At 45.8% G+C, this 23042-nt stretch overlaps 1 protein-coding gene across 1 annotated transcript in view; it reads right to left on the reverse strand.

The window, feature by feature from the left end:
• Positions 1-23042, reverse strand: part of Cdyl2 (chromodomain Y like 2) — a 203652-nt gene that overhangs the window by 14569 nt on the left and 166041 nt on the right. The window contains exons 3-4 of the mRNA XM_076572188.1: positions 11990-12207; positions 6692-6864 (exon numbers count right to left, since the gene is read on the reverse strand). Of these exons, the coding sequence (XP_076428303.1) occupies positions 6692-6864; positions 11990-12207 (391 nt within the window). The remainder of the gene's footprint in view (positions 1-6691; positions 6865-11989; positions 12208-23042) is intronic.

Consider the following 23042-nt stretch of genomic DNA (forward strand, 5'->3'; position numbering starts at 1 on the left):
AGATCCCATGGGACTGTAGTTACAATGGTCATGAGTTGCCTCACATGGCAGTTGGGAATGGAACTCAGATTTTCTAGAGGAGCTGAAAGTACTCCTTATTGCTAAATCATCTCTCAGGCCCTAGAAATGACTTATTTTGCCTGGGAATGTTTTTTGCCTTTCCTCTAATTGGTGTGAAAGATCTATAAAATGTTAAAGTTCATCTGTGCATGGAGGGAAGTTACGAGATGTCTAGTTAAGCTAGCATTCATCATTCTTAGATGGAAGACTGGGGACGACCAAAGAGTTACAAGAACAGAATCTGAACACCCACGACCTTGGTCTGCCCTGGCTTACCTCTCTGGGCTTCTCTCTTGCCACTCTGGACCCTGCCTACTGTGCATGTCAACAGGCCACATTGTAATTTGCAATTACCCTACTGATAGAGTCGGCTTGCTTTTTTGAATCCTTCTTCCCCTTTAGCCCCCAAGGACACTCACAGACCTGCTTTGGATACTGTCTGGTTTCCATCAATGTTGGAATTAGAACCCATGAATAGCCACTGAAGAAATATACTGTCTCCCAGAAGGGGCACAAAGACTGCCTCTGTTCCCTTTTCTTCCTGATCTACTAATAGACTGCATTTCTCAGTCTTCTTTGTAGCTGGCTGTGGCCATGAGTGTAGACCACATATACCTTTTCCAAGTGAACAAAGCCTCCCACCATGAGTATCTCCAAGCCCGGCCATCTAGGTGGACATGACAGGCAGGGATAACACCAGATGGAAGGGTCTGGATTCACACTTGGAGAACAGCCTTTAAATGGATGGCACAGTTACTTACTTTTCTGTGAACAAGAAGTAAATTTCTGCTTCTGCTGAGCCATTATACAATGGGAGTTTATTTGTTATATCAGCTAATACTTAACTAATACACCCATGGAGCTGAGTCAATATCTTCTGTTGACAATATTTCCCTTCCCTAACACTTATCAAAAGATGCAAGTACAACAGCAATAAGTTGGAATCTGATTCTTCTATAAGAAAGATTGTTTCATATTCTGCTAAGGTGGGGAGACCTTAATGTCTATGTAAACCATTAGGGAATACTCAGCTTTGACCCAAGATTACACATCACATTGTCTGACATGAGAGACTCACCATGGTCACTATTAGTCCCACTTCAAAGAGAAAAATCCCAGTACTACCACCCTCTGATGACTGGGTTTACAGTAGCCATCCTCCTGGGTTCCCATCCTACCCTCATGGTTGGGTTTTAGGTTAGATCACTGGCTTATTTCTATCAATGCAACCTGAGTCTATTAAGGGTATGAGACTTTGATGGACAGTCTAAGGAAGCCAAGGGTTGGGTAATTTCTTTTAAATCAAATATCCCATTTCTAAGAACTTCTGTACAATTCCAAAATCTAGGATCTGAGACATGGGAAGACTTTCAGATTCCTCGAGCCACACCTTCCTCTCAGTACAGACTCCCTCTGAGAATTACTGAAGACATCAGCACAGCCCTTCTATACACTACCATGCATCTGTAGATGCTCTCAGCTATACAAAGTCCATGACTAATAAATTAGCCTCTGTGCTGTGGGCCTTAGGTAGGCCTTGCTGATGCTCCAGAGGTTTCCATCTCAGGACCCAGAGACTTTTGCTCTGTGCAATACTAGTAGGGACCCTGGAGAAAGTGATGGGTTTGAAACACATACAGCCCTGGCCTTTTACCACCAGCTGCTCCCATTTCATTTCCCTGATAGAAATGTGCTTTATGGGACTCTTCCATCCTTCTTCTCTCACCTCTGGCATAAGATCACTATTGAAGGGGCCCCAAGGACGCAGAAGCTGAACAGCACACAGGATATTGCATTACAGACCTGATGCTCAGATATCTGATCCCACTTCAGTGGCAGAGCTGGGCTCAGAGGACTGTTCTCTATTTTCTTCAGTGTCCAAGACCCTGAGAGTGACTCTTACCTTTTGCAGATTCCTGTGCTCAGCCCAAGCCCTGTGTCTAGAGCCTGACCAAGGAGATGGGATGTCTGACGTGGCATGGAACATCAAAGGAGACAGTTTCGGGGTGAAGTCTCAACTCTGTCCCTCACTAACGATCAGACTTTCCCCTCTATAAAATGGGAAGGCCAATGCCAGATACCCATAGAGCTAAATGAGAATTAACAAGAGTAGAACATGCCCAACACACGAGGAATAATAAATCAGACTGCTGTAATCAGACCTATGTTTCTGTACATAGCTCTCATCTGATTCATGGTGGTTTGTGGTCCATTCTCCTAGCCCAGAGGAAACTCAAGAAAATGCTGCCCCTGGGGACATCTCTGTTTCACCTGGAGCAACTGCCATTTCCCTGAGACCCAGGTGCCCATTCCCTTTAACCAGAGTCAGGACAGCCAGAGCCATGTCGGGCATTCCAGGGTCTGTGAGCACCAAGCACACATGACAACTGTCATCTAAGGCCCCACAGGGATCTCCAGAAGTCTACCCTACAGTCACAATGGTCTGGAATCAACTAAGTAGGCTAGGCTAGCTGGCCAGCAAGCTCTAGAGACCTATCAGTCTCTGCCCACCCCTACCGCAAGTACACAAACATCATCACACCCTTTTTTTTTTAAATATGGGTTCTTAGTGCATGGCAAGCACTTTACCAGCTGAGCTATATCTCTAGCCCACAAAAGTAGCATTTTTTTTACATCCAATCTAAGTATTTAATGTGTCCCATGAGCAGCCTGCACAGGCTGTATATGAGCACCTTCCATCCTAACAACTGGTCAGAAAGGCTAGAACTAGAGTGCAGATAACTCCCATTTTCTAGATGCATCTATAGGCTTGGTGAGAAGAACTGTGCATCTAAGGCTGCACCACTAGCCAATGCAGAGGCAGGTGTGACTCTTCCTGGATACTGTGCTGCATATGGCATTGTGTCACCTGTATACAGCACAGGTGAGGTTGCCCATCTCTCAGGGTGGTCCAAATACAGGCGGATGAGCACCCTGAGTTCTCCCCACATCTGCTATCCCCCTCACCCAACATCTGCATGAAGGAAATGAGCACCATTCCTATGTGTGTGTTCTTTACAAAAGTAGAGGGGTGTAGGGGAGGACTGCGCAGACTAGGTGGTCACCTAGGAAACCACAGCAAGGGATGTCTGTAAGGACATGGAGATCAGGGATGGTTCTGGGTCCAAAGGATAGCTCATCCCTGGTGGATTATGAGTAAGGCACTTTCATAAGAGACCGTTGTGCTCGTGAATTTATTAATGTACCTGAGGAGTCCACAGGAGTAGAGATGGGGCTCCTGCATGAACACAACACCCAACAGTGCAGTTTGCTCAGATTCCTCTCTGGAGGACCACAGAAGACTCTCCCGAACAATGCATTGCTGGCTGGTCATGCATCTGAACAGTGGCTTCCAAGGAAGCAGTCCAAAGTTGAGGGAGCAGGAGGGTCCTCAAGGTGTGATGATTGAGCCTGGGTCTCTCCCTGACCCAAGGGCACTCATCTCTGTGCAGAATGCCATCTTGAGCCTGGGTCTCTCTCTGACCCAAGGGCACTCATCTCTGTGCAGCATGCCATCTGTGCCACTCTCCACCCTCCTTTGAGCTCTCAGCCTTCTGACATCTTGATCCTTCCCCCACTCTCTTCCCTCGTGGGTAATACTAAGAGTTTCTCTGGCTTTCTCAGTCCACACCACAGAGAAACTTCCTGCTTGACCCAAGTTAGGTGTTCTCTGGCTACATGAAGGAACCATGAGTGACTTCGTGCCTTGGGAGATGCTGCCCCACTACAGCGAGTTCTCAGGACTTCCTGGGGCATCTGAGCTTGGGACACGCTCCCTTCCTCCGGACTCTCCATGCTGTCTGATCTGAGAATCAGTGGTGCAAAGGATACCTCTTTCCCCACCCCTAGGTCTGCCTCTCCCAGCCCACAAACTAGCCAATTCTCTTCCCTCCATGGCACCTTAGGGAAGTCTGTCTGTTCTGCTTGAGCACCCCAGCCCACTGACAAGGCACAGGTCTCATTTTTCATTTCTCCAGAAGTGGCCCTGACTCTTCATCATCTCTCATCCCCTCAACCGTACTTTGGTTTCTTTAGTTTTACTTGGCCAGGAAAATGAGAAATGAAAGGCCCCTGATTCCAGCTCCAGCTTCGTTATGGTCAATGTCTTCATCCCCATCTGACCCTAAAATCTTTCTCCTGACTTGGTCTTCAAGACTCTAGAGAGCATGGGCTGTCACTCTTATGACCCCAATAGGCCAGGGGGGATAGGCAGAGGATGAGCAGCTTTAATAGATCTGAGCCACAAAGAGAGGGCTGGCCAGTGAGATGCTTCTCTCATTTGGGAGGTCACTTGTGAAAAGTAGAATGTACTATGAGGCAGGGGTTCCCTGTTCAGGTCCCCCCACACACTCATGGTGACTTGGCTACAAGTCCTTTATTCTAGTGACCGGGTACTGACTCTACTCCACTAAGACTAAGACTGTATTGAACCATTGTTGTATTGGATCAATACAACAGAAATTTATCTGTAGTGTCCTGGAGACAAGAAATCCAAAGTCCAGGTGCAGTTCCCCTGTGGGGCACTGAGGCAGGAGCTTCTCAGGCCTCCTTTCCCCTGCTAATTATGTCAGCCTTCTTGGGTGCTCTGCCTCACTCCAGCCTCTGATCTTTATGTCACATCTCTTTTTTCTGTTGTCATGCCTAAGCCCATGCCATCACCTTTCTCAATCTCAAGGGCAGCTCTCATGACATTTAAAGTCCATTCTAATCTAGGATCTCAGGACTGTGAACTCCACTACATTAAAATTCTTTTCCCAAATTATTAGAGTGAATAGATTAGGAAGTGCCTGTATTTGGGGGCGGGTAGGGGGGAGAGACAAGAGGTCTAAGTGCTAAGTTGCTATGTCTTCATGAAGGAGAATCCTATGCCATATCTTAAAGGGTTTCCTGGGCTGGAAATCCCAGAAGCACCTCCACTGAGATTAGTAAACCAGGCTTTCTACACTCACAGACAGGCTCTTTGGTCTCGGGGTGTGCTCTGGTGGCCCCATTCATGTAGAGGGAATCACTCTAGTGGCTTTGCTGATCCCTCAACTCATGCAAAGCCAGCATTGAGAAGATGCAGCCAAGGTCAAGTAGAACACAAACTGCCAGGGCTCAGCTACACCCTGGAAATGGGGAGTGACATCAACACCCCGATTCCTTCTCAGGAACTGGGTCCACGCTTCCTAGTCCCTTCCTGGGGAGAATTCTGCATGCGGAAGCACACAGGCATTCCTGAGCAACACTTCACTCAAAGTTGGACCCGGAATTCACACAAAGGAGTACCTTCATGTTATTCCCTGTATCCTCCCAAGTCCCTGGTGATAACATGGGAATCCTCTGGTGTGATTCAACCACAGGACAGTGAGACTGGAGACCCCGAAGAATCTCCAGTGTGCATCCTGAGTTCTAAGGCCCCACATGACATAAATGTCCATGGTCTTGAGACCAAGGGGCTGTGGCTCTTCTCTGATTCCTTGAGCAAGGCACAAAAGCAAGTAAGTCTTTCCTGGAGTGGTTCACTGACTGACAGCTGTCAAGTAGTTGAGTGACCTGGTCGGAGAGTTCGTTCATTTGCTTTTGTTATAAATAATTGGGGGGAGGGGCTAGGCAAGGATCTCAGTGGGTAAAGTGCCAGCTTTGCAAGCAATGGGGACCTGAGCTTGTGCCTCAGAACCCATGTGTCAAAGTAGAGCTTGATGGCATGCACTTGTAACCCAAGAGCTGGAGCGCTGGTGACAAGTAGCCCAGGGCTCACTGGTTAGCCAGCTTAGCCTACTTGGCAAGTACCAGGCCAGTGAGAGACCCTGTCTTAAACAACAAGGTGGACATGGCCTGAGAAATAACAGCTAAGATTAACCTCCGGCCTCCACATGCACGACCATGTACCCACACATACACACATACACCTACACATGCATTCACATGCACAACAACATATAAATAAATGGGGAGATAATTATCCTGTGTCCTGAAAGGGTTACTAATAGTTGTCCCTGTGTGTCAGCATGAAGAATCCCCCCCTAGACTTTAAGGGGGGGTAATACTTCTACCCACAATGTCTACCAATGCACAATAGCCCCAAGTTCTCCACCCTCTTCCTAGTACTTGAGTCACATCAGGTCCAGGACACAGAAATGTCTACACAACCCAAGACCCCCACCATCAGACAGAAGGCAGGAGCAGAACACATTACGGGCATCGCCAATGCAGGCCTTAATGAGAAAAAAAAAATAGGTGTGTCTTTTTTTTTAATAAAAAGGGGGGGGTGAGGGGGGGAGTGCAGTGCAGCCCAGAGAGCAAAGCGTGCCATTGGGGCCATGGACAAAATGTGGGCTGCCCAGCTCAGATCCACAGTTCAAAGATGGAAACAGAGCTGGACGATAGAGCATTTGTCTAGCATGTACAAGGCCCTGAGTTTGATCCCTGACATTGAAAAAGAATCAAATTTCAGATAAATCAAAAATAACTTTAAAACATAGGTATGTCCTGGTGTCCTAAACGTTGCCAAGGATGTACTTATCCTAAAAATAAAATCCCACATTGTTTGAAATTTAAGTTTAACTGAGCAGCCTGTTCTTGCCTTTGCTAAATCTGGTCCTCACTGGCAGGCACCCAAAGCGCTCATTCAAAGAGAAGCTGGACTCACCTGATGGCTTCTGCGATCCGTGTGCTTTCCTTTCTCCGGTCACTGGAGAGCCGGCCGATCAGGTAGGAATAGTCCAGGCCACTGCAGAACACGCTGCCCACCGCACTGAGCAGCAGCAGCTTGCTGTCATCCGTGGCCGCGTTGCACAGCGCTCTTCGGACTTCCTTCATGATCTGCGGGGAGAGGGAGGTTTGCAGAGCTCGGACTATCTGAGAGCCTCCACTGAACGAAAGCACAGGCCAGACCCTGGAAGGAAATACTACCGAGCCAAAGCCTTCCAGCACCACCCCCAGTGCAAGCAGAAGGATGAACTTGGAGGTCATAGGTCACTAGTCCAGACCTGGGAGCCTGGCATGGATTCGGTCAGTCTCTATGAACCTCTACAGACCCACTTCTGGGATTTGCTGGTTGAAGTCCTTACAGAGTGTGGGGAACTTGTCCTGTGTACAGCTTTGGTGAGCTACCTAAGCCTCTAGATGGTTCAGTTAAAATTTTCTCCCTAGACCCTTGCAGGGGTCATAGGGAACCATGCTTAGCAAGCTTTAGTACTGCAACATGACCAAGCTCATGGTCTGCCATGCACTATCCACGAGACTGGGGATTTGCGGGTCTTAACATCTAGAATTCTTTCCAGGTAAGGAATAAATGACAGGTCGCCTGGAAGTTCACAGCCCAGAGGGATAGTAAATTCTGGATTAAGAACATCTGTTATCCCCTTCATACCACCACAGGGGAAATTTCCCTTGCTTTCCCCAGCGAGACCATCGTTTGAATAATGATCAGAATGTTGTCTTTCTTAGCCCCTGCTGTATTCTTGAGACTACCACAGTGCCTGGTATAGACATTCAGAAGTAGCCCACTGCAAGTTGGTAACTCTCACAGCTTTCACCTCCGACCTTAAAAGAAAACTACTGTGTTTCCATGCTTAGAAGCTTCACTGAAGGTGAGGCTGCCTCTCGAAGCATGGTGGCTCTGATATCTAAACCTCCTGTGAAACAGTTGTTTGGCTGAGGGGTGGTGAGGGAGCTGCTCAGTGCAGAGGAGAAGACAGCCCCTCTCCTTTCCCAGGCTACTGAGGTCATTAAAGAACCAGGGGCTACAGCTGCTGGCCTGCCACACACTCTGGGCACAGAAGCAGAAGCAGCATACAGGACCTCAAAGGCTGGCGCTGGATGAAACCACACGACACGTGTGGACTCCACACTCTGACTCATTCCGGTCACAGCCCTGTTGAGAGTACTGACCATGCTGCCTACACAATTTCTCTTGTGAGTCTGGGCATTCAGGATGACCCACAGCAGTGTGGCCAGGATGCAAAATGTAGGCTTGAAACTTGTCATCTAAAACTAACTAGTCTAGCCCTTTCTTCAGCCTCTGTCCTCCACATCACAGTCAGAGCAAGCTGCTTGAACTTTTTCTGTAGGTAAAATCTCCCATGAGAAAACTTAAAACCCCAACACAAAGTTCTGAGGTAGAATACCACATGAAAGAGAAATCTTCAAATTAAAGGCAGGGAGTGAGCTGTAGAGTAGCTCAGTGGTTAAGAGCACATACTGTTCTTGCAAAGGACCCAAGTTGGGTTCCTGGGGCCATGTCAGGTGGCTCACAACTGCTTAAAATCCAGCTCCAGGAGTACGGCTTCTGAGAATATTGCACTCATGTGTACAAAACCACACCTAGACATGTGTGTGTGTGTGTGTGTGTGTGTGTGTGTGTGTGTGTGTGTGTGTGTGAAAAAGCAATATCTTTTAAAAATTAATGAATTGATTGATATGGAAATTGGAAACAAGCTACTGATATCCCTGAGTCATTTCATAAAAATGAACACAAAAGTGCTTTTGAGAGAGACTGAAGCCTAAGCCACATGAGAACTTCACAGGCAATAATTCCCACTGCAAATGAGCTCACAAGAAAATGACAAAGCATTTGAGAAATATGAACTGACACATAAATGGGAAGGACACAACAACTTTAAGTAATGTTGATCTAAGAGACTCTAACAGTTTAAAACAGCCAAATTGTGTGTGTGTGGGGGGGGTAAACAATAACGACTAACAGAGAATTAAATGAAAGCATTTAAGGGAAGGAAACATATCATATGGACAGCAAAGTCATGAATCACTGCCAAGATTAACATCAGACTAAACAGAGCTGGAGAGAGAATAAGCAAACTGGAAGATCTGAAGAAGTCTCCCTGAGCCCAGATCAGAGAAACAGGCAAAAAAAAAAAACACAAATAAGAAGGTAACAAGTATATGCCTTCAGCTGTCAAGAAAAACAGGCAGAGCCATGTCTGAGGCTGAGAATGTATGTAGGTGGACTGCATTCCAACCTGGACACCACAAGGGAGAACACATTTCCAGCATGCTCCCTAGCTCCTGGCCTCACTCTCCATCTTCCAAGCCAGCAATGGCCAGCCAACTCTACTTGATGCTCACCCTGTCTCTCTCTGACACCAATTCTTCTGTCTTCCTCTTCTGCACTAAGAACCCTGTGATTGACACTGAGACCACGGAGACCTTCCCTTCCAAAATAATCTCTTCATCTCAAAGTCAGCCGAGGATCAACCTTCATTCCTTCGGAAACCTTAATGCCCAGGCATGCAACTTAACATCGTCTTAGGTTCTGGGATGAGGACAGGAGCATCTTGGGGAAATGGTTTAAGTCTGCTTAATACATGCCTGAATTTTGAACATCACGAAAGCCAATATAGAGCAAAGATAAATCTTTAAGTATCCAGAGGTAAAAGAAAGCTTAACTCAAAGGTGAACCTTTGGCCAGAGGATAGTTCTAAAGAAGACTAGCAATCACTAGAGGGAAGTAATGGAATATAGTGTTCAGTGTGCGGAGAGAAACATCTATAGGACAAATCCTTCACCAATCTGACTGGCCACTCAAAGGCAACGGTAAAAATTGGGTATTTTCAGCCCAGGAGAGCTTATCCCTCTAAGACTCTCAAAGAATATAAATATAATGGCATGGACTTCAAGCAGAAGAAAAGTGTTATTCAGAAAGAAAAACTTATAGATTAACTAGAAGAAACTCAATGTGAGAGAGACAGATGCCCAGCAGAAAAAACTAACGGAGACAGGCTTTGAGGATAGTCTGCATGGCCAGGTGTGACAAACAGGGCGTGGTAGACACACCTGCATGGCTAGCCTGTTCCTGTGTGTCCCTGTTAGCTTTAGCTGTCAACCTGACCCAGCACAGAGTCATCTGAGAGGAGAAGGCTCAATTGATGAATTGTCTAAATCAGCTGTGGGCATGTCTGGTGGGGGAATCATCATGATGTAGGAGGGCTTAGCCCACTTGTGGGTGGCACCATTCCTAAGGTAAGTGGTTCTGGGTTGTGTAAGAAAGCTAGCCAAACATGAGCCAGAAAGCAAGTCAGAAAGCAGCATTATCCCATGGTTTCTGCTTTCAGGCTCCTGCCTTGAGTTCCAGCCCTGATTTTTCTCAATGACGGATCCAGAAGTGTAAAATGAAATAAACCCTTTTCTTCGACTACATTGTTTTGAGTTTAAGTATTTTGTCACGGCAACAGAAAGGGGGCCTCAAACACTGTGGATGCCGGTGGTGGTGCTGGCTGAGACCATGAGCAGTGTAAGAATGAGAGGCTGGGGGCAAGCACTGGACCCCTCTCCAAGCAGGAAAGTGGACAAGCTTTGAATTGTGAAGCCTTGTTTGCTGGCTCGTCCAGAGGGCCTGGTTCCCACTCCTGTGCTGACAAGAAAAACATCACAACACACCTTCTGATCTCAGCATTGAGTCAGCGCATCTAGCCATGAATGGACTTTTCACTTGTATTGTCAACCCAGCCAATGACACATGGACAGCTATGAGAAGAAATTCAATTGTCACCATGAAAGCGTCCCTCCCAGTCTGTTGTTCACTGACAAGTAAGGTGGGCCTGCTGGGGACTCTGAGCAGCCTCGGTGTCATCTTGGTAACAGCAAGAGCCTGTCTAGGCCAGCCCTGGGCACCAGGCTCTCCTGAGCACCTGCATGTGCTGTCTCTAATCTCACAAGCAAGACTCAGTGCCTTTTCTGTAAACAGGTGGTGCACAGGCAGGGTCATTTTCCCTGGTAACAGAGACGGCAACAGAAATGGGGGTGGGATTAGAACCCAGGTTGCTAGACTCCCAAATATACATTCCTCCTCCAACCCCTCCTCTTGGATTCAGTGGGATCTTTCTTTAGGGACTACCGTACCCAGGGCGCCAGCTCACCTGACTCGTCAAGCCACTGAAATCAGTGGATCCATAACTCATTCTTAGAACTGACGGAGGTGGATCAGGAATGCAGGCCCACGGCTCATGAGGTAGAGCCCCCGGGTAACTCAAATCGGTGGAGCACAGTGTGGCATCCAGGATGAGTGGGTACCCATTTACCACAAAGTTGTTCCTTAGAGGCAGAATGAACTAAGAGGTGTCATTGATTCAATTTATGGAAAGGAAATGATGTGCCTTTTTAAAAGCTTTTAAAAGGTAGTGAAGTAGAAAAAATGTAGGAAGAATTGGTCTCATGTGGATGTGTCATAATGAGCTTAAAATAACATGGGTTCCAGGTGTATGTGCATATGAGGAGTTGCCCATGGAGGAGCCCACACTCTAAATCCTACAGAGAACCCTTGGGTGCTCCTGCTAAAGGTAGGTGAGGACAGTCTCCCAAAATTCCACGCTTAGAGGAAGGGCAACAGCAACCACCTGCCTCATAAACCCCAAAGGCACCTGCCAGCTCTACTCTCACAATCTGTCAGTCATTCTGGGCTGTCACACCCACATCCCAATAAAAGCCATTATCTACATAAATCCTATAAGCCACGTGGTCACAAGTTCAAGGACATGACACTCCCCCACCACCACCACCACCACCACTTCATGGGCATTCCTGAGGTTGTCAGATGCACCAGGGAATACCAGACAATCCCACCAAGGCCAGCCTGGATGAGCAGTTCCTCTAGAGCAGCAGTTCTTGACCCATGGGTTGAGACCCCTTTGGGGGCTGAATGACCCTTTCACAGGGGTTGCCTAAGCCCACCTGAAAACACATATTTACATTATGATTCATAACAGTAGCCAAATTATGAAATAGCAATGGAAATAATCTTACGGTTGGGGGTCACCATAGCACGAGGAACTGTATTAAAGGGTCGCAGCATAAGAAGGCTGAGAACCACTGCTCAAGAGAGTGCCCAACCCCAGATGTGTTGTCAACTCCCCATGCTCCCATAGATATTATGGACAAATGAGAAGAGGGTGTTCCAAGGCCAGGCGAAGGAGGCCCAGAAGCTCTTTACCTCGGGCGTCAGCGCATTGTTATCTGAAGTCTGGCTGGAGAGAAGAATATGTGTGAAGCCCTCTTCCTTCCGCACCACGATGTCACGAAACCGACAGTTGCTTTCATTCTGGCGGACGCTGTACCTGAGCCTCTTGTCAAAGACGTAGTCCTTCTCTGTCTCCAGCTTCCTCTTCACGGGACTGTGCAGGTTCAGGCCTCCATTGGTCAGAGCAGGGCCTTCCAAAACCAGAAAAGCTAAGTGAGAAACTGGCTTCCATTGTACTACCACATGACTCACCTAGAGAAAGCCTGGATTTGCAGTGGAAAAGCCCAGAGTGCCCGGGGTCCCTTGTGCTCTGCCCTGGGAGAGTAAAGAATCCGGGACATAAATGACATCTTCAAATGCAGAAAATAATCTGGGGGCTTTTAGCAAAGAACTGCTGTGAGAGACTGATCCCATTGTGGAACACGTCTGTCAGTGAGCAGTCTGCTTATATTAGGATCCTTAACAACCAAGAACCCACTGACCCCTGGGGAGGCAGTCCTGACCATTGGTGAACATACGTGACTGACAGAGAATCCTTACTAAGAGCACTGCTAGCCACTGGCTGGCCTGGATCCAACCAGTACCAACCTGCACCATGTGCTAATAAGCATAATGCTCCAAAACTATAGGTGCATTATCCCACTCAGTGTGAAAGCCAGAAGTAGGGCTTTGAGTGCCCAAAGCTTAACTTCTGATGGTGAGGCCCAAACAAGCAGGGACCTCATGTTCCCACATTCCCTCTCCCAAATGATTCATTTTTGTATCTTATATATTACTATTCACAAAAGGCACCATAGAGTACCTTCACTAAAGAGACATTTTTTTAAAAAATTTTCTTTCTATTGCTTTAATAAGGATACCATGACCAAAGCAATTTGTGGAGGGAAGTATTTACTTCAGTTTACAGCTCTGGTCACACTGCATTAATGTGGATACAAAAGTCTTTAACAATGGGCAGGCATGGTGGCACATGCCTTTAATCCCAGCACTTGGGAGGCAGAGCAGTATCTGTGAGTTCTAGACCAGCCAGGACTTCATAGTGAGACCCTGTCAAAAAAAAGTATACAAATAAAGGCTTTGATGAAATACTAGCTAATCACTTCCTACAATACAGAGAGAATTCTATGCTCTGAACAGGTGTGGGGAGTTGGTTCAATATCTGAAAATCAACTGATGTAGTCAACCACACATGGAATGTAAAGATGAAAAATCACACCCATCAACACATAAGAACAGTCTCACAAAATCTCACAGAGGGCTGCATGTTCCCTTTGAAGGGGAACAGCAACAAAACATCTACCACTTACATCATCCCTAATTTGGAAGTCCTAACTGGACTTCTCCCTCATAACACCCAAAGTCACTAAAGGGTACTCTTTTTCCTGCTCAACTTGATCCTAGAAGACCTAGCTAGTGTATGAAGACAAGAAAAGGCAATACAAATTATAGACATTGAGAGGGAACAGAAGAGCTGGAGAGATGGCTCAGCGGTTAAGAGTTACTGACTGCTCGTCCAGAGGACCCAGGTTCAATTCCCAGCAACCACACAGTAGTTCACAACTGTCTGTATCTCCAGTTCCAAGGGATCTGACACCCTCACACAGACATACAAGCAGGTAAAATGCCAATGTACATAAAATAAAAAAAAATAAATCATGAAAAAGAGAGAGGGAAGAGGAAAAAATTACTATTTACAGATGGCAGGGTTATTTACATAGAAGTCACCAAAGAACTTAAGGCCAAAAAAAAAAAATCAACCATTCCTGGAATTAATGAGCAAATTCAGCAAGGTTGCAAGATACAAGATTAATACACCTGTTAGTTACTGTCCAAGGTACCAATAATGAACAAATGGAATTTGACATTTAAAAACCAGTACCCAAAATATGAACTATATATAGTTCTAATAAAATATGTTATGGGATCTATATATAGAAAACTGCGAAACACTGATGAAAGATGTTGAAGCATTTCTAACTGAAATGGAGAAGTATTGTGGCTTCAGTGAGACACATCCTCCATAGACTCATGTGTTTGAACACTTGGTCCCCAGTTGGTGGCGCTGTTAGGGCAGGTGGAACTGTTAGGAGATGGGACCTTGCTGGAGGACCACTCAGGGTGGGCTTGGAGGGTGTATAACCTCATACCACTTTGAGTTGACTATCCCAGCCTCTTGTAATGATGACATGTGATCAGGCAGCTGCCTGCTCCAGTGCCTGTTGCCACGCCTTCCTTACTAACTCCTCTCTCTCTGGAGCCCTAAGCCCAGATAAACTCTTCTCTCTGTAAGTAGGCTTTGGTCATGGAGTTTCGTCTCAGGGACAAAAAGTAACTAATACAAGAAGTATGCTGTGTTCATGTATCAGACCACTTAACATAAGTAAGATGTCAACTCTTGCCAATTGATCTATGAGTTCAATGTAATCCCAGGCAAAATCCCAGCAAGCATTTTGTGCCCAGTGTCAAACTAATTCTGCACTTGTGTTTTGGAAGGAAAAGATATATAACATACAAAAACAACACTTCAAGATGAGAAGAGTTGGTTCTCTCCCAGACTCAAACCTTAATAAAAAGCTACAGTGATCCAATGTGCAGACATAGACCAATGAGTCACAACAGAGAACACATAAATAGAGGCTCATATACACAGTGTCAGGACAGTTCAGTGGGGAAAAGGACATCCTTTCCCAAAAAGTGCTACTGAAACAAACAGGAGTCCATTGGCAGAAGGAAAAAAAAGTGAGCCTGGACATATCAATCACGTCTGTCATGACTAGCTGTCAACTTGATGTACAGCTATAGTTACCTAAGAAGAGGGAACCTCAACTCAAGAATTGCCCAGGACAGACTGTGGCCAAGTCTGTAAGACATTTTCCTGGTTGATAACTGATGTGGGAGTCCCAGTCCACTGTGGGCAGTACCATCCTTAGGCAGATGGAACTATGGAACTTGGCTGTATAAAAAAGCTAGCTAGGTAAGCCAGTAAGTGGTAGTCCTCAAGAGTTTGTGCTTCATTTTCCTGCCCTGATATCCCTCAACAGCAGGCTGTAACCAGTAAGAAATATAAACCCTTTTCTCAGAGTTCCAGTCATGGTGTTTATTACAGCAAGAGACCAAACTAAGACATCTTTCACACACACACACACACACACACACACACACACACACACACACACACACACACAGAGGCACATGCAATTTCTCTCAGAATTGATGACAGACCTAAATACTAAATGGCAATATGTCTAAAAGGCAACCAGATAAAGCTCTAGGGACCCTGGGATTGACAATAAATTTCTATATTCAGCATCAAAAAAAAATCAAGTTCCATGGTATAAAAAAAAAATGAGCAAGCTGAACATTATAAAAATTAGAAATTTGTGTTCCCTGGAGGGCATCCTTGAGAGAATTGGGAGACAAGCTACACTCTGCATGAAAACAGTTTGCCAACTATTTATCTGAAAGATTCTTTTTGTATTCAAAATACACAGAGCTGCAGTAAGAAAACAAACAACCCGACTTAAAAGTGGGCAGGAGATCTAAAGAGCCAAAGCATGCCTTTTCACTGCAGAGGGAAAGTCCTGGAGATGCCAGGCATACGGGATGGATCCATTAACGCACAAGGCAGTGACGAGACTGGGGGATGGCTGGTGAAGACAGTGTACACGGCCACGCTCACTGTTGATGGCCACACACAGCTTTGTAAAACCACTGTAAAAGGTTTGGGCTTGCCCCTTCTTTCTCCTCTAAACAAATCTCTTCATTTTACTCAAACATCTTTATGCTTGAGAATGCCATACAGAGATGCAATGAAATATAGTCATATCCATCACCCATTATACCCCTCCATCTCCTCCCACGACCCTGCCACACTCCCCCTCCCAACTTTTCTCACGTTTAAGTTTATTTTTGCTTTCTTATTGTTTGAGAGTCTTGTGCCTGCACACAATGTGTTTTGATAGGCTCCCACTCCCCTCCCCTCCCCTCTAATTGCTCACTTATATTCCCTACCACTTTCTCCTTCCCTGTGGTTTTTAAATGCCCACTGAGTCCACTCAGTACTGCCAGAGTATACATCCACCCACTAGAGCACAGGACACCTACCAACAGCCACACCCTCAAAAGAAAAGGATTCCATGGTGACCTGAAGACACCCTCATCTCTGCTGCCTTTGTGTTCTCACTGGTGAGGCTGAAAAAATGGCAGGCTGCACACACTACACTAGGAATTACCTTAACAGGGAATATGATGAGGGAAATGCGATTTTAACACTGGTCCCAACTATAAAGGAGCCTGTCACAGGACATCTAACAAATTCAAACATTTCTTCAACGGGATACAATAAATATCCAGTCCTCTTTATGCCAACTGCGAGCTAAGCAAACCCTCAAAAACCTAGTCATAAGGGAACAGCCCCTCCCCTGCTGGCCAGCCTGCCTCCTATTAATAATGTGTCCTGGAACACTCTGTGGGGATGCTGTGTGGACAACAAGAAAACAGAGGTGTATTTGAGCCTCAAGAGACATGTGTGCCCTTGACAAATATGCTATTCATAACACATCACATGAGGTCAAGCCGGGTTCCAGGCAATGCAAGGCAATGAACAAGGGACCAAGGTCTAAAGAGAGCAACAACAGGTGTATGAGAGAGGAAACTAATATTGAAGTTGTAACTTCAGCTCAGGCATCCTGGGGAAGAATTACTGCAAGAGTCCTTTAGCCTGGGGCTGTGAACTGCTGTCCCCTTCCTATTTCAGGGGAGCGCTTTTTGTTACAGGTCTCTGGTATCAGGTGGTAGCAGACTGACCTCTGCAGACATGACAGGCTTGGTTCACCTGAAGTTTCACAGGGATTAGACCTGGGTCCTAGACTTTCCCTAGAGGATGGTTTCACTCTATCTGTTACAACCCTATATTTCCCCATCATGCCCAGGAATAGAAGATAGTATGCTATGTCCTGATGTGTTCAAAGGAATAATAAGATCATGAAAGAATTAACTGTCACAGGAAAAACACTACAGAAGTTACCCACCATATGCCCCCTGAGACAATGCCAAGGTTTTATCCTGATCTGAATTGAGAAGAAGCAAAGAGAAATTTTCTACATTTCTTTAATGGCTTAAAAAAAGAAAAACCTAGACACATCAATCTCCAGAAGTCCTTACTCCTGCCTCTACCAGGACAAACACGGGATGGAGCCTCTACAGACATCTACTAAGAGCATCCTGAATCCTAACTGTCTTTAGTGTCTACTGACATCTTGAGTTGGACTTGTTAAATATTTAGCTATCTAGGGGATGATTTTGCTGTAATGGAATTGTTTTGTTACCATTTGTTTACATAGATTTGATGAGCAGCTTCAGTGTGGTAATTCAAAAAGAGCTCCCATCTATGCTCTCTTCCTCAAGTTTCTATTAAAATCTCACTGTGATACAAAAGAGAGAGTTGGGGGAGGGAGGAAGAGGAGGAGAAAGAGAAGATAGGAGGGGAAGGGAGGGGAGGGGAAGGGAGGGGAGGGGAGAGGAGAGGAGAGGAGAGGAGAGGAGAGGAGAGGAGAGGAGAGGAGAGGAGAGGAGAGGAGAGGAGAGGAGAGGAGGAGCATATTCTCCCTCTCCTGGCAGTTAGCACCTGCCAATAGCTCCTTAGCATCCATCAATAGCTCCTCAATAAGGAGAGGGCCCTAGAGAGCATCTCGCTCATCTATTGTCTTTTCTTAAAAAGCTAAACATAGCATATAAAGATTCTCCATCTCTAAGTATTTATAAACCAAGTCTATCTGGAAATCTTACAGCTGCAAATAATACAAAAAGAACAAAACACTGTGGCTTTTTTCTCAAACGCCCCCAGAAGCAACCACTATGTCCTTTCATGGGCGAATGGATCAACAAAGTGACACATCCACAGGATGGAATATTATCCAGTGATAAAGATAAATTAGCTGCTGCTCTCATTTGACTTCTGTTGCTATGACAAATAACCCTGACCAAAAGCAACTTAGAGGAGAAAGGGTTTAGTTGGCTTACAGTTCCAGGATGTAGTCCATTATTATGGGGAAGTCAGGGCAGGAACTTATCATGTCCACAGTCAAGAGCAGCAAGACAATAAATGCAGGGGTCCTTGTTGGCTTGTCTTTCTACTCTTACACAGTTTGGGGTCCCAACCCAGGGAATGGTGCTGCCCACAGTGGACTGGGTCTCCCTCCGTCCATTAACAATCAAGAGAATCCCCAACAGACATGGAGCAACCTGAGCTGGACAATACCCTGACTGAAGATTTCTTTATGGGTAATTCTAGGCTGAGTCACGTTTATAAGTGAAACTAACCAGCTACTGAGCCACACGAGGGGAGTTTAAAGGCATGTCACTTAGTGGAAGAAGCAACTGTGGGAGACTGGTGTATTATATGATTCCAATTAAGTGACATTCTAGAGAAGAGGAAGTGATAACAGCAGTAAAAAGATCAGCGGTTGCCAGGGAACCCGAAGAGGGGGAAGGTGGCAAAGGTGAAGAAGCCGAGACTAGCTTTCAAGTAACTCTGTGCGGCACTACAGTGCAGGAGGAAAGAAGACATTAAGCACTTGTGCAAACCAAAAGAACTTCACAGCACAGAGGCGCTTAAATATGCAATTTAGGAGCCTCATTAAGAGGTCCTGGGATCTCAGGATGAAATGCAGAATGTCAGAGGGGACCTAAAGGTGTTAAATATGGAAGAAATCGCCTCCCTGAAGGTGGAAGAGATCCCAGCAACCTCGGAAATGTGAGGAACCTGAAAACTGAAGGAAGGAAGAGCACACGGGCTACACATACCCTCAGAAACAGCTGGTTCCTACCCAGGGAAGTCCCGGAAATTCTGCAGCTGCTGTACACACACAACCAGAACTGAGTGACTTGGCAATGAGGTGGCAGGTGGGAGGGGTAAGAGAGGGAATTTACAGACTAGCATGCCCCAAGGGTGACAGCTCAGATTTGAAGACATCACCAGCAAACACTGATACTGACTACAGAAGAGTCTGCGCCTAGGCTGCACACATAGGTAAGTGTAAATGTGTGTAAGCTGTGTTTCTTTCACTGGGACTGAGGAAAGCAGGAATTAATGGCGTCCTAACTGCAGGGAGCACCCCTGAAGCCCAAATCTTGATTTCTAAGAACCCTGGGGCTGACTCCAGCACTGCAGCCAGAATCACCCAGGTAAGCTTACAGGGCCAGAATAGGATGAAGTGATCACATAAAACAGGACCCCAACCATGACAGGACTTGTCTAGAGGATACATGAACCAAATAGAAATCTCCCATGACCAAAGCTGCAACAAAATGAGCAACAAATAGTTTTGGGTTGTAACAATAAAAAAAAAACTGTCTATGAGTAGATATGGGTGTAGATAAATGACAGAAGGAATAGATAAAATTAGAACAGAAATACCTCCCATGTATAATTCCAAATATTTAGTGCAAATGCTCCAACCTACCAGGGCTGCAGAGGTGGCTCAGTGGTTAAGAGCAATAGTTGCTCTTGCAGAGGACCAAGTTCCCAGCACCCACAGGGTGGCTCTCCACTACCTGTAACTCCCTTTCCATGGGATCTAACACCCTCTGCTGGCATTCATGAGCATTGCATTCATGTGCACATACCTACACACACATACACACACAATTAAAAAATAAAGCCTATAAAAATAGTCTGCCATGGGCCTTATAAAAGATTCTACTATCATCACTTTGCAAAACCACCATAATTTCTTACTACATTCTACATCTTATCCTTTGTCTTAGTTATGGTTTCTATTGCTGTAGAAGAAACCATGACCACAGCAACTCTTATAAGGAAACATTTCATTGAGGCTGGCTTATACTTCAGAGGTTTAATTCATTATCAGCATGGTGGGAAGTATGGCAGCATGCAGGTAGACATGGTGCTAGAGAGGTACCTGACAGTTCTGCATCCAGATCACCAGACAGCAGGAAGAGAGAATGACCCTGTGCCTGGCTTCAGCTTCTGAAACCTCACAGCCCATTCCCTGTGTCACAATTCCTCAACAAGGTCACACCTCCAATAATGCCACTCCCTATGAGTCCATGGGCACCACTTTCATTCACACCTCCATGTCCTTATACCCACAGGTAAGTGAAGCTACCACCCTCATCAAAGAAGCCCCTCTTTATAGAAAATTGAGACCATCACAGAAAAACAAAGAGGATACAAAGGAGATATCAATGGATTATGGGGAACCCTATTCCAATGATTACACCTACATCATAGCTCTTGCATCTATGGTTCAAGGAACATCTCAGAAGAGGGGAAAGAAAGATTGTAAGAAGGAGCTGGAGTATAAGGAAGCCTCTGTAAAACAGCGTCTCCTAGAAATAGCTTCATAAACAAGACAGGAACAATGGCAATATCAATAGACATGTTAGCATGAAAGGGGAAATGTTCATAGAGTTTCCATCTCTAGACAAAGAACTACAGGCAACTATTGACTGCTGGCAGAAGAATTAGCCTTTCCCAGGGATGAGCCCTCTTACTGGCTGTCCAATGCAGAGTGGTCATCCTTGAAACCACATACACACAAACAAAAACAGACTCTGCAAGTCACGTGTGTGTGTGTGTGTAATAAATATAATCAAAGAAAAATAGGCTATCAACTTGAGAGTGGGGGGAGCATGGGAAGGGTTTGAGAGAGGGTAGCTAGAAGGGGCTGGAGGTAGAAAAGGAAGGGAGGAAATTATCTCATTTTATTTCAGAAAACAACATTTAAAAATACTCCAACCTCAAGGACATGGAATATAACTTTATTTCTTAGATGTGAGATATGCACGGTGACTTCTTTTGTGAGGCAGAGGCAGTGTGGCTAAGAGAAGGGAGTTGTAACCATATAATGGATAATCCCAACAATAAGCCTTAGATAGTCACCATCAGCAGGGTATATCAAACCCTCAGTATGGCCCTTTGCTATGGTATGATGAGATGGGTACCTGTCCTCTGGGGTCTACCTCCAAAAACTTACAACCCCAGTGTAATGGTTTTCCATGAAAAAAAACATTAGACAAATCTCAGTGGAGAGCATCTTGCCCCCTCTCACCTCAGAAGGTCACTAAAAAGAAAGTCTGTGAGACTGCCACAGCCAAGAGACACATGATGACTAAACAGAGAATCGTTGATGAGACTCTGGAATGCCACTCAGTAAAAATGAAGGAAACCTGAGTCAAGTATGGGCTTTAGTTCTACCATACTAAGGAAGCAAGATGTGAATTGGTGAAACTACGTGGGTATGTAAGGACTGTCTGAGTTAGTGTTCCAATTTTCTTATAACTCTAAAACTATTATTAAAAGTGGGGCTTATTTTAAAGAGTCTATGTTAGTCTGGAGAGATGGCTCAACAGTTAAGAACATAAACTGTTCTTGTAGAAGACCCAGAGTCAGCTGTCACCTCCTGTGTCAGGCCGCTCACAGCTGCCTGTAACTCTAGCTGCAGGGGATCTGGTGCCCTCTTTTGGGCTCCATGAGCACCTGCACTCAACATGCACATACTCACATACAGACATACACATATACATGCAATTCAAAATAATAAATCATCACAGCCCAGCTCAGCAAACTAAAATTTTCAGGCAATATTGGCACTGAATCTTGACTCTCTGAGGACAGCAAGGCAGGCTCGGAATCCTGCCTAATCTAATGTAATACAGGCCATGCCCCAAAGCATCCAGGACCTGTTCATCAGCACCCAGAACTCCAAGTCCATGTCTGGATGATATCAGACTTCCACTAGACCCCAGCCAAAAGACTGAGAAGCAACATGGCTCAGACCCTTCATCAAAACCATAACTTTAGGAATCTCAAGCTGGAAGCCAAGGCAGGGACCAGGAAGTGCTCTTCTGGGGGCCCAGGAGGTGGGCCATGGGCACATGGGATGCTGTGGGGATCAGCTCTGCCAGGCGCAGTGCCCATATCATCCCACAGCTTCTGTAATGCCACCTCATTTGATAATTATCTATTATCAAAAGCAACCTAGCTTTGTCTGATATCAAGATGCAGCTCCTGTCACCCAGCAGGATCACTTAATGAACTTCAGAAAGTATACACAAGTATTTAATTAAAAGGCTGGTATTGACAGAGCTGTTTCTACAGGGTGAACCCTGAACACTTGACAACTGCGATGGTGACACTTTCTGCAGAATATATCCATTTATCATGCACCAGGCTAGTAACAAAGGGTTCGGGTATGGGTGCTGCATCCAGTGGGCTCTAGCTCCCACCCGGAGATAAAGTAGACATTGGGAGTGGGAGTATTTCTACACTTTCAAGACAGCAAGGGTGCTATGGCACACTCCCATTTCCCAGAAACCAGTGGCCCTGTTCTGAGCAGCTCTAACAGTTCTGTAGAGCGGGACTGGAGGGTCCACCTTCCAGATAAGGTTAAGTGTGTAACTTGTCAGATGCCATGTGTATTTTACATAATGGAAGCAGGACTGGATCCAGCTGTCTCTCATCTTATTTCATCTATTCTATTACATTCTGAATCTAACGATGGGCAAACTGTTCAAGGAGGTGACAGGGTTCCAAAATAAAGGAATAGAGTTCCTGCTTTTGTGCTACGATGGCGGCAATGAAAAGCTAACGAACACCCGACGTGACTGTAGATCAGAAGGTAACATAAAGTGTGATGAAGGGACAAGGCAGACATCTCTGGGCTCCAAGACCATGCCTCCCTATTGGAGCCCAGAGAGAGACAGCTCTGACCAGTCTAGCCTGATGCTGGGTGCACGTGGCTGATGCTGACTTGGGAAGACACGGCGCTGTTGAACCAAGAAATTACAGGAGCCTCTGTGAGAGCTAGTATATAATCACTGTGCCTGCATCATTCTTTCCAAGTCTCCCCCACCTCAGGAGAATCTGTCAGAAGCTGCTTCCTCACGCCAGCCTTGCGCTTTGCATCTCAAGGAACTGTTTTCAAGGCTCTCTTCCTCTGAGCATCTCAACACCCTCCAGAGAGATGGCAACAATCTGGCAGAGAAAGAGCCTTGGGATACA

Source organism: Peromyscus maniculatus, chromosome 5, assembly GCF_049852395.1.
Source record: "Peromyscus maniculatus bairdii isolate BWxNUB_F1_BW_parent chromosome 5, HU_Pman_BW_mat_3.1, whole genome shotgun sequence".
Taxonomy (NCBI): Eukaryota; Metazoa; Chordata; class Mammalia; order Rodentia; family Cricetidae; genus Peromyscus; species Peromyscus maniculatus.